The 10,989-nt window shown below is 55.5% G+C and overlaps 2 protein-coding genes across 3 annotated transcripts in view; one reads left to right on the top strand and one right to left on the bottom strand.

The window, feature by feature from the left end:
* Positions 1-249: 249 nt before the first annotated feature.
* Positions 250-9,103, top strand: Gas2l2 (growth arrest specific 2 like 2). Its single transcript, XM_004642982.2, has 6 exons — positions 250-889; positions 2,539-2,780; positions 3,459-3,566; positions 4,486-4,582; positions 5,276-5,531; positions 6,034-9,103. The coding sequence occupies exons 1-6, from the start codon at positions 505-507 to the stop codon at positions 7,562-7,564; spliced, it is 2,619 nt and encodes an 872-aa protein (XP_004643039.1). The 5' UTR covers positions 250-504; the 3' UTR covers positions 7,565-9,103.
* Positions 9,104-9,199: 96 nt separating this feature from the next.
* Rasl10b (RAS like family 10 member B) overlaps positions 9,200-10,989 on the bottom strand; it is an 11,309-nt gene continuing 9,519 nt past the window's right edge. For both annotated transcript variants that reach the window (XM_004642981.2, XM_023703141.1), the window contains exon 4: positions 9,200-10,845. In XM_004642981.2, the coding sequence (XP_004643038.1) occupies positions 10,575-10,845 (271 nt within the window). In that variant the 3' untranslated portion in view covers positions 9,200-10,574. The remainder of the gene's footprint in view (positions 10,846-10,989) is intronic.

Below are 10,989 nucleotides of genomic sequence, written 5' to 3'. Positions count from 1 at the left end.
TCCGCCCAAGCCGGCTGGGCAGGGCAGTGTGGGCCTGTTGCAAGGGTTAACAAGGAGTGTTTGTAGCAGCCGCTGTCTCCAAGGAGAGGAGAGGAAAGCAGAGCGGAGAGGCTGCAGCCATGCCAGGCAGCCTGGCTGGTGGTGGCAGTGGGTGGGAGCAGTGCCTGACCTGGCCAGCCCCAGGGGGCCAAAGGAGTGTCCTCACCTCCACCTTGGCTGGGAGGTGCTGAACTCTAAGTGGACTGGGCAGTGGGAATGTGAGGCCACCAAACAGCAACCGTTCTGGCAGAGACTGAGGAATGTGGGGGCGGGGAGGAGGCCTGACCTGGCCTGGAGGCTGAAGCCAGTAGCAAGCAGTTGCAGAGCCAGCAGACCTGGGCTCTTCCAGAGTCTATGAGAAAGATCTGAATTAGAGAAGACTGGGCCAAGACTCGAGGAACAGGACTAAAAAGGCAGGAGTAGGAGAGAACAGGTGCCTACCTCCTTCCCTGCAGAAGTCCAGCCATGTCTCAGCTCCAAGGACACAAGAAGGGATGTGGGGCTCCAGGGCCTCTGGTGCGCAGCATCCGGCCCTTCAAGTCCCGCGAACAGTACCTGGAAGCCATGAAGGAAGACCTAGCTGAGTGGCTTCGGGAGCTCTACGGGCTAGACATCGATGCAGCCAACTTCCTGCAGGTGCTGGAAACCGGCCTGGTGCTGTGCCAACATGCCAACATGGTCACCGAGGCTGCTCTGGCCTTCTTGGCAGAGGCACCTGCCCAAGCCCAGAGGATTCCCATGCCTCAGTCAGGGGTTTCCTGTAATAGGGCTGCCCAGCCAGGCACCTTCCAGGCCAGGGACAATGTCTCCAACTTCATCCGGTGGTGTCGAAAGGAGATGGGTATCCAAGGTAACCACCCTATCCCAGACCCTTATCTTTTTTTTTTTTTGAGACAGAGTTTCAGTATGCAGCTCAGGCTAGCCTTGAACTCACTATGTAGCCCAGGCTGGTCTTGAACTCTCAGATCCTCTTGCATCAGCTTCCTGAGTGCTGGCATTATAGGTGTGTGCCACTATGCAAGTTAAGGCCCTGTGTTTCATGATAGGGAGAAGTTGGGGTTGGTGAGATGTGGGAGAAGGCTGGAGGGACAACCACAATTAGTGCAAGGCACAATCAGGCCAGGGTTCGTAGGATGCAGGGGAGTGACCTGTAAGGATCCCTCATCCGGTTGGCCTTGAACTCAGGAAGAGGATGAGGCTGGATGTTGCTCCATCCTCTAGCCCAAGCGTGAAAGGTGTGTGTGTGGGGGGCGCAGTAGGGTGGGATATTGGCTGGTGGCATCGAGGGACTGGGCTGGAAGGTTTGGACTGAGAGTGCAGCTTTGTGGTAGAACTTGTGTTTATTGTGTGTGGGGTAGTGGGTGTGTGTGGGGTGGGTTGGTGTTCTAGCCAGTGTATGGTGTATGGCTGTAATCCGGGTACTCAGGAAGGCTGAGGGAGGAGGACTGAAAGTTCAAGCCCAGCCTGGGCAATTCAAGCTCAGCCTGGGCAATTTAGTGAGACTCTGTCTCCAAATTTTAAAATAAATAGGAGCCAGTTGTTGTGGTTCACACCTGTAATCCCAGCACTCCTAAGGCTAAGGCAGGAGGATCCCTGTGAGTTCAAAGCCAGCCTGGGCTACATAGTGAACTCAAGGTCAGCTTAAATTACAAAAAGAGACACTGTCACTAAAAACCAAAATAAAAATAAATGAATAAATAAGGACTGACATTGTAGCCCACTGTGAATGCCCTGGATTGAATCAATTCCTAGTATCGAAAAAAAAAGTTGTTTTTTTTTTTTTTTTTTTTTTTTTTTTTTTTTTTTGGTAGAACTGGGGATTGAACTCAGGCCCTTGTGCTTGCCAGGGAAGCACTTATTCCACTGAGCCATCTCCCCAAAGCTGATGTTTTATGGAGCACTTTTTTTTTGTGTGTGTGTGTAACTGGGGATTTAACTCAGGCCCTTGCGCTTGCCAGTGAAGCGCTTATTCCACTGAACCATCTCCCCCGCCCCTTATAGAGCACTTTTTCTGTACCAGACATTATCTGAAAATATTAACAATTATTAGCTTCCCAAATTCAGATCACAACCCCATGAAAAACACTACATCCCCATCTAGATTGAGGAAACTGAGGCCCCAGTCACACAGCTGGAGGGTGGGAGGAGATCTACAGCCCGTGTTCTTCCCTGTCTGGCTCTGCCTGGGCGCGGGGACTCAGGAGCCTGCTGGACACGAGAAGGCCTAGCTGGAAAGCGCAGCCGAGCTTCCTGCTCCTGGCTGTCCGGTGGGAGGAGGCCTCGCCCCCCTTCACCCTCTCCTGGACTCCGCAGCTGGGCCAGGGTTCCTCTGTTTTGCTGTGTGGCCTCTTGAGTGAGGCTGGTGTCTTATCCACCCCAGCCCCTGAGCAACCTCGGACCAACCCCAAGATTGTAAATCTTGTCTCCTACCGGGTCTCAGGACAGTCAGGTCAGCAGGGGACTAAGGCCGCCTGCACCCCTCTCCCCGCCCCATGCCAGAGGTGCTGATGTTCGAGACAGAGGACCTGGTGCTGCGCAAGAACGTGAAGAACGTGGTGCTGTGCTTGCTGGAGCTGGGTCGCCGTGCCTGGCGCTTCGGCGTGGCGGCGCCCACCCTGGTGCTGCTGGAGGAGGAGATCGATGAGGAGTTACGCCAGGACCTGGCACTGCCTCCGCCAGACCCCCCGCGGCCCGCACGCCCCCTTCGCCGGCCCTGCCACTTCCGGAACCTGGACCAGATGGTGAGGCACGACAGGCACCCTCAGGCCCAAGTGGTTTGTGCTGAACCCCAACCCTAACCGCTGGCAGCTTTGGCTCTGCCTCCGGTCAGGTGCCACATGCCTCTGAACCCCCAGAGGGACAGATGTGTAGAACAGGGATACTCCATCCTCCCTGGTCCCTTGGTTCAAGGCTTAGCACCTCTGCTTCACCGTTGGGTGACCCTGAGCAAATTATGGAACCTCTCCGTCATGGGTTCCTTGTGTCCTTGTAGTGTAGGGACAGTCACAGCACCTGTCTCCTGATGTAGAGCAGATTCGCTTCATAGGCTTTAGCTCTGATCATGCTTTTACCACACAAGGATGTGGAGCATGGGGAGGTCTCCTAACTAAGGGCCTGCGTGTAGGGACACAGGACTCTGACGCGAGCTTGTCAGCCTCCACCGGCACCTGCTTGTTTAGCCTGTGCTCCACAGCTCTGGCAGCTGATCCACGAAGGAATCAGTCACAGTTGGTTCTCACCTGCACACTTAAAAGTCTTCTCAGCTTTCTCTTTGCTCGTCAGCCCCCAGCCCTGATCTCAGCAGCAAGCTCGGGGGTGGCTCTGGAGGCAGGTAGGCCCCTGGTTAGCCTGACCCCGCCCTGAAGGAACCTTGGGTGCCTAGATAGGTGACAGCTGAGCTGTCTACCAACATTCTGCAGGTGCAGAACCTGGTGAGCCACTGCACATGCCCAGTGCAGTTCTCCATGGTCAAGGTGTCTGAAGGGAAGTACCGAGTGGGGGACTCCAACACCCTCATCTTCATCAGGGTAAGTCTGCCTCGGGTGGATCTCCAGGCTCAGCACAGTCAGGTTCCTTTCCCTGAGACCTCACCCAAATCCAAGGGCAAGAACTGGAAACTACTGAGTGTGGAGGGTGCCTTCAGGCAGGATTAGGGGATGGAGAATGTGTCCTCAGTTTCCCACCCCACTGTACTCCACTCTGACTACCCAGAAGCTCAGTCCGAACAAGGGGCCTGAGGTCTTCAAGTCTGTGCTCAGTGTGCAGCCCCCGCCACTCAGCCCCCACAGTCCTGCTTGGTATACTCTGTGGAGCAAAGCAACACAGGTCTGAGGTGTGCCTCCCACCCACACCCCAATACTTGGTTGGTTCCTTTTCCTTGAGCACAAGGTACACCTCTGAGCACAGTCAGCAGGCCAGACCCTCAGGCAACAGCCTTAGGGTGCAGGTAGGCACAGGAATTATGGCCCCGCTTTCACCTGAGGAACTGAAACCTGGAGAGACAGTGTGACCCGGCCCAACGTTGTGCAGCATGGGTTAAGCTCTGCTACACACACTACAGAGGCAAAATCAGGGGCATCTGAGAGGCGTCAGGGCCACATTACAGGTGTAAGGATGGGCAGGTGCAAACCCCTCCGCTAGAAGGGAAAGAAGGGGGTGCCCCAGGGCCAAGTGCTGTGCAATACTTGAAGAATCCCTTGTCCAGTTGGGATAGCCGTTTGGAAGTTTGAACCTCACCTGTGACGAGATGTGTTATCTGATGCAACTCCTGAACATAGAATGCAAAATATACTTGCTTCCAGCCACACATTTGTTCAAGGGAGCATCTGCATGTGTGTGCATGGGTACATAGATGGGTGTACCCCTAAATAGGCCACAAACCTGCAGGTGGCCCAGGAACAGGGGGTGCCTTCCACCCTGCCCTCAACCTCATCCTTGGTTCCTCAGATCCTCCGGAGCCATGTGATGGTGCGTGTGGGAGGTGGCTGGGACACGCTTGGCCACTATCTGGACAAACATGACCCCTGCCGGTGCACATCACTCTGTAAGCCCCTCTGAGAGGCCCCTCCCTGTGGGATTGTCTGCAGAAGCATGACTGGGTCGGGAGACCAGTGGCAGAGGTGGGAGGCAGGACCTACCTCCGGGTGCAGTAGGGGTGTGGGGATTTGGGAGAATTTCAAGAGGATGGAGGGGGGCCAGGGAGATGGCTCAGTAGGATAAGCGCTTGACTAGCAAACGCAAGGATCTGAGTTCAATCCCGGTTCCGCCAAAAAAAAAAAAAAAAAGGATGGAGGAGTGACACTATAGCTGAGCAGTCACAGTGTGGTACTAACTACAGCCACAAGGTGGTGGGCAACACACGAGGAATCAGCACATGGTCAGGGTGCATTTCTGAGGAGTTTGGGGGTCTGGTGGCACCAAGTGTGACTTGTGAAGGTATTTATTCCTTCTGTGATCTCGGTCAGCACTTGGAGACACTGTAAGTAGGAGACATGTAGAAGACATGGACCAGCAGTACAAATACAGCTTTAACAAGTCCCATAGGTGGACCCTCTAACTAGATCTGCTCCCACCCCATCCTACTGTGAGGAAAAAATACGGGTGCCGCCACTGTAGTCACCACTGTCTTTAAACTGGGATGTGGGGCATGGCACAGCTGGGACAGGGGGGCAAGGAACCCCAGCATCAGAATCTGAACCCTTTCTCCTCTCTTTTCTCTGGGGGATTATGTTGGTAGCGCACAAACCAGTCAGCTTCCTGAAGCCGCCAGCCCCACCAGTGCAGCACGAGGTGAGCATGCAGGGTGGACCCTCCCTGCCCCAGCCTACAATGACCATCAGCCGCTCACAGAGCCCGCTTCCCCCCGTGGACTGGAAGACATACACTGCTGCAGGCCGAAAGCTGAGACCACCCTCGTCCTCCTCCTCCCCCAGACCCTGCAGCAAGCAGAGAGCAGGGGCTCCGGTCCTCAGACAGATGGCTCCATTCGGAAGGTACAGGGAACTTCTTTCTCCTTTGGAGTTCCTGTTCGTGGGGGAACTCCCACCCAAATATACAGGAAGCAGGGCCTCTACCCTAACAAATCCCAGGTGTTCAGAACATCCCAGTGCTTTGCAATCATCTAGTTTCTTCACACGCCAGCTCATCTCACAGGCAAGGAGGCTGAGCCCCACAAAGGGAACACACACACCCCAGGTCCTTCTGCCATCTCATGGTAGGGCTCAGACTAAGCTCTCCCCACATGGTGAGTGTCCTCTGATTGCCAGCCTTCTGGACTGGGATCATTAATCAGGACCTGAAGTTACCCCAGGCCTGGGCCAGGTTTCCTTCTATCTGCTACTCGGGGAACAAGGGAGAAGAGACTTGAACAGTGACTGCTGTGGGGGTGCTGTACAGCTGCTTGGTGTTCAGGCAGGGGAAAGCGCCCCCTTCCCCAGAGCCAGGTTATGCTCTTGATAAGTTTTTATTTCCAGACTCCGATTTTTCTTTTTTCAGGTCCCAGGAAAGGCTGCTCACTTCGTCTGAGAGGCAGCTGCCAGCTGATGACAGCCCACCCAGTCCACAATTCTCACCCACTCATAGGGACCAAGACCTAAAGTGCACCCCATCAGGGAAGAGAGATATCAGACACTCCGGGGGACTCGCTAGCAGAAAGACTTCCACATCTTGGGCTCACAAGGAGATGGCTAGCCGAGGAACCTATGCTGGGGCCTCCAACCCACAGGGACCCCAAGATCCTCAAGCCACCACCAAAGGGGCATCAATAAGAGGACCATCTCCCCTGCCTCATTCCTCTGCTAAACTCCTCATGCTGCCACCCCGGGGGGAGGCTGAGGGTGCATCCCTCCAGCTCAGGGAGCCAGCATCTGTCCATTCTCCATCCCCTGTCAAAGGGCTCACTAAGGTCCCCATCAGGGTGCCACCTGCTTGCCCTCCCAGCCCAGGAAGCTTTCCAGGTACTCTAAGTAGAGGACACACAGCAGAGCGGAACAGAGGTCCCAGCCCATTAAGGGATGTCATAGGAGACTTGGATGGGTCCAAACATGACAACTCTGTGGAAGGGAGGAGGCAGGGGGACCAGTGGGCAGACACTCAGGTCATTGTAGAGGCTGGAAAGCCCTGGGACCTGGGCCCACAGGAGCTGAAGAGGAGGTGTACTCCCCTGGCCCTGCACAGGGCCAAGGAACAAACCACCTACCACAGCCTTGAGGAGGAGATTGTGACCAACATGAAGAGGTTAGAGATGCAGGGTGCCCATCCCCAAGGCACAGAGCCTCCAGCTGTCCCTCGAAGTGGAGTCTATGTCCCCAGCCTGGGTGGGCAGTGGCCTGAGCCTGGGGGTCTTTATGACCAAGTCATCCAGGAACTGGCTCAGGGTCCCCCATCCCTCCTTAAAGTGGACCTGGGAGCCTGGAATGTGTCCCCTGCAGGCTCCTGTAAGCCAGCTGTTTCTGCAGGTCCACGAAACATAAGCAAAAAACTAGGAGCCAGAGAGACTGGGCCATTGACAAAGGCAAGACCAGGTGCCAAAGGCACAAAGATGGGGAAGGTCTCACTTTCAGGAGGGCAGGACCGCTCAGCCCCTAAGGTGTCTACTAGCCCTGAGGTCTCCACACCTTTGCTTTCGGACCTCAGCTCTGACAAGGCCAAGGGATGTCTGGGCAAAGGCAAGAGAACACTCCGGAAGCCCAAGAGGGTCCCATCCATCTACAAGCTGAAGCTGAGGCCCAGGATCCGGCCACGGAGAGACCACAGACCTGAGAAGAATCCTTCACGAATCCCCAAGCCACTGGCCTACCTCTGCCTGAGTCTCCCTAGGGCACCACTCAAGGAGAGGCCATTAAGATCTGCCCTGGGCAAGAAGAGAAGAGAAGTATCCCAGATGGACAGAGTTTCAGCCAGTGAGATGGAAGAAGGAAAAAAAGAGCCACCAGCTCCACGGAAGAAAAGCCCCCAGCCTTTGGGGGGCCGAGGCCCTCAGCAAGTTGATCAAGCTCAGCCCCCCTCAGAGGAATCCTGGGTCTGACGAGCCTGCAGGTAGAGAAAGAGTAGAGAAAAATGGATGCCCATGTATGCAAGGGCAGTACAAAGCTTCTGTCATCTCAATAGATGATGTTGGCCAGGAAGGTGTCCGTCAAGTATAGACTCTGTTCTATTGAACAAAAGGACAATCAATCACTTCCATTCCAATTCCAGAATTAGCCAAAGGGTGGGGGGTGGCCTTGTATCCTAATGTATTTCCAAGGTAAAGTTCCCCCAACTCCTTGCCTCTCACCAGGGCCACCTGCTCCCAAAACACCAAGTCATCAAACACATGTGAGTCTGTGCTAGAGGCCCCAGCATCTGTCCTCCCCAACTCTATGACTGTGGAGGTGTAGGAAAGTTTAGCCTCAAGGATTATCTCAGTGGAGGGAGTTGGGTGCGAGGGAAGGCTTCTCTCTGGAGACTCTGCCAACCTTGCCAAACAAGCTTCTTTCCTGGAAGTGGCTGGAAGCTCACGACCATGGACAGAGACTCGAGCTTTAGGCTGCTGGGCTTGGGACCCAACCCATTCAGGGGCAAGAGGGCTGGCTACTTCTAACGTATCAGTGTCCCAGAAGTTACGCCTAAGAGGCCACAAGGCATCAATCCTGTGCAGGGAGAAAATGCAGGAGAAATGGGGATTGGGTCTTGTTATAAAAAGTTTGCAGCAAAAACAGCAAGTGAAAAATGTTTCCTCCTGGTTTGGAATTTGGTGGAAATGGGATCTGTCCCCAAACTCTCCTTTGATCTCCTCATTGACCTGAGCCTTGGGACTGGCAACCACTTCATTGTCACCCTCCCACCACCCAGAGCTCAGCAGGCAGGCACTGTAGGGACACATCCCCTGCTTCCATTTGAAACAGAGTCAACACCTTGGTACAGAAACAAGGGAAACACTCCCTGATGTTTAATCTGACTTCCAACAACAGCCTAATGGGCATCGCGCACTTCCAGACCCTGTGGTGGGAAACCCTGGTGGGTGGTGGGAAGGACAGAGACTCCGAATGGGTGTGGAGGGGCCTGAAACCCAAGACCTGGGATGAAGTGCAGGGCTGTGGGGGGGAGGTTAATGGGGGGTACACTCCAATGGTTCCCACTGGGGGCAGCCAGAAGTCTGGGTCCCCCACCCTCACCTCAGGTGCCTCAAAGTTGGGAGGACACAGGAAATGCTGCCACCTGTGGACCCCACCCCACTGGTGAACCAGGGGGTAAGGGTGCAAAGACAAGAGTGGGCAGCCCTCTTCCTTACCCTCCTGGCCACTCCAAAGTGTGTGTGTGGGGAGGGGAGCCACTTCCTCTGTTTCAGAGGGAGGCTCAGAGAGGGCAAGTCATTTGCCCAAGTCATGGAGCACAGCAGGGACTGAAGCCCAATATAATGCTCTGCCCAAAGTCAGGGCAGCTGCTGTAGGGCTGTGCTGCCCCCAGTGAGAGGAGTGGAGAGCAGTGGGGGAAGCAGAAGAATCATCAATCCTCCACACTGGATCTCAATGACACATTCCCCACCTATGACCTTCCCCCAGCCTCCTCTGCACCGACATTCTGGGCTACCTGATTTCCTGGCCTCTATGCTGTAGCCCTGGCTGAAGCTGGACTGTTCTATGTGCCTTCCCCCTTTAACCAAGGGTCCCTGATATCCTCCCACTGGACCAGGACCAAGGGCTCAGCCTCGAAGAGAACTTGTTTTGGCCAGGGGCAAGGGACATGGCACCATTTCTTTCTCTCTTCAAGTCCCCCCATGAACCCCTCAGGGCATTTCCTAGAATCATTATTATTGTTATTTCTAAATCGGTACAAAACTGACAGTGATCAGCTCCGGTGACGAGAGGTAGAAACCCGGCCAGGCAGCCGGAGAAAATGGGGTGGAGTGACTTAGGGCATAGGGCCAACTGGTGTTGGGACACAGGGTGTCAGATCCTGAGGGCCTCCACCTATGGGTGGGGATGCAGGCATATCTTCCCCGGGCATACCGGTCCCCATAATTCTTCTCCCAGCTCCTGCCCAGAAGAATCAGGGTACCCTGAGATCTGAGGCAGGCAGAATTTGGGGTAATCAGAGTGGGGTGGGATGGGGAGGCAGAATCATCACTGGCACAATCTGACCCCTTCCTGGCACCACCCTACCCACAGCCTACAGACCCCCAAAACTCCACTCCCCAAATCACCTGATGCAGGAGGTAATAGAGGACTGGAACCTGGCATCATGGGAAGGAATCTGTCCTTTGGGGAAGTTCCCTCCCCATGCTATTAAAACAAAAGTTTTAACCCAGGGGTTGATCTGGCTTTGGAGTCAGGAAGGTGGTGAGGGGCACCCGGCAGGGACGGACCATCGAGTTAAGGCTGGAAGGTAGGTTGTTGTGTCTCTGGAGGCTGTTGGGCAGGGAGGTCTCCCTGGAACAGGAGAGCTCAGCCTTTTCCCCCTGACTGATCTGGGACCTCAACCCTTAGACCTCTTGGTTGCGGTCCGTGGGCCACCCGCAGCTCTCTCTGCCCTGTGCCAGTGGCGCTGTGGGCCAGATGGCCTGGCATCCAAAGCTGCCAGGATCTGTGACAAGGGGATGAACTGAATGAGAGCCCTGTGAGTGGAGCTGGGGGTAGGGAAGGACATCGGAGGGCGGTAAGACAAGGAAGAACTAACAGACGGTTGGGCAGACAGACGTGGGAAAAGGAGGACACTGGTCAAAGACAGACACACTCTGGAGAGGACCAGTGGGGGCCCAGCCAAGGCAGCAGCACCTCCTCACCCACCCTCCATGCCACTCGCTCGCCCCCAATCCCAGAAGGATGTGGCACCAGCTCGGGCCGAGCGGACACTACTCTAGCTACAGCAGTGAAGGTGGTTGTCCCAGGAAGACAAATGTGTGAGAAGGGGAGGGTGGAGGAGTTCTGCAGGGCTCCCTCTCGCCCTGGCCTTTCAGCGGAGGTGCGTGACTGCGGGCCGTTCAGGCCCGGACTGCGAGTTCAATTTCCGCAGGCTCCTCGCCCCACTGCTGCTGCCCTCCGCAGGGCACGCGGGCCTCACATGATGGCACAGCGGTTGCGGCGCAGCGCGCCTTGGAAGCGTAGGGCAGCGTGCACGTGTTTGCAGCGGGCGCAGCCGACGCTCTTGAGCAGCTCGCTGAACAGCAGCAGGATGTGCCAGTTGTACTTGGCAGAGCACTCCACGTAGCCGCACTTCCAGGTCTTGCGCACCAAGTGGGACACGTTCCAGCGCGGGATCACGCGGCCGTGCTGCAGGTCTCGCTTGTTGCCCACAATGATGATGGGCGTCTCTGAGGTGCCAATCACCCTGTGGGGCGAGGCAAGAATCTCAAAACCTGCGGGGCTGGTGAGATGGCTTGGTGGTCTAAAGCACCTACTTAGAACAAGTTAAGCTAAACAAAGTACAGGAACCACGGTTCAATCCCCCAGCACCGCATGCCAGCCAACCCTG

This window comes from Octodon degus, unplaced genomic scaffold (genome assembly GCF_000260255.1).
Source record: "Octodon degus isolate 3935 unplaced genomic scaffold, OctDeg1.0 scaffold00164, whole genome shotgun sequence".
Lineage (NCBI taxonomy): Eukaryota > Metazoa > Chordata > Mammalia > Rodentia > Octodontidae > Octodon > Octodon degus.
Note: the sequence above shows the minus strand (reverse complement) of the source record. Positions and strands in the feature narration are given on the sequence as shown.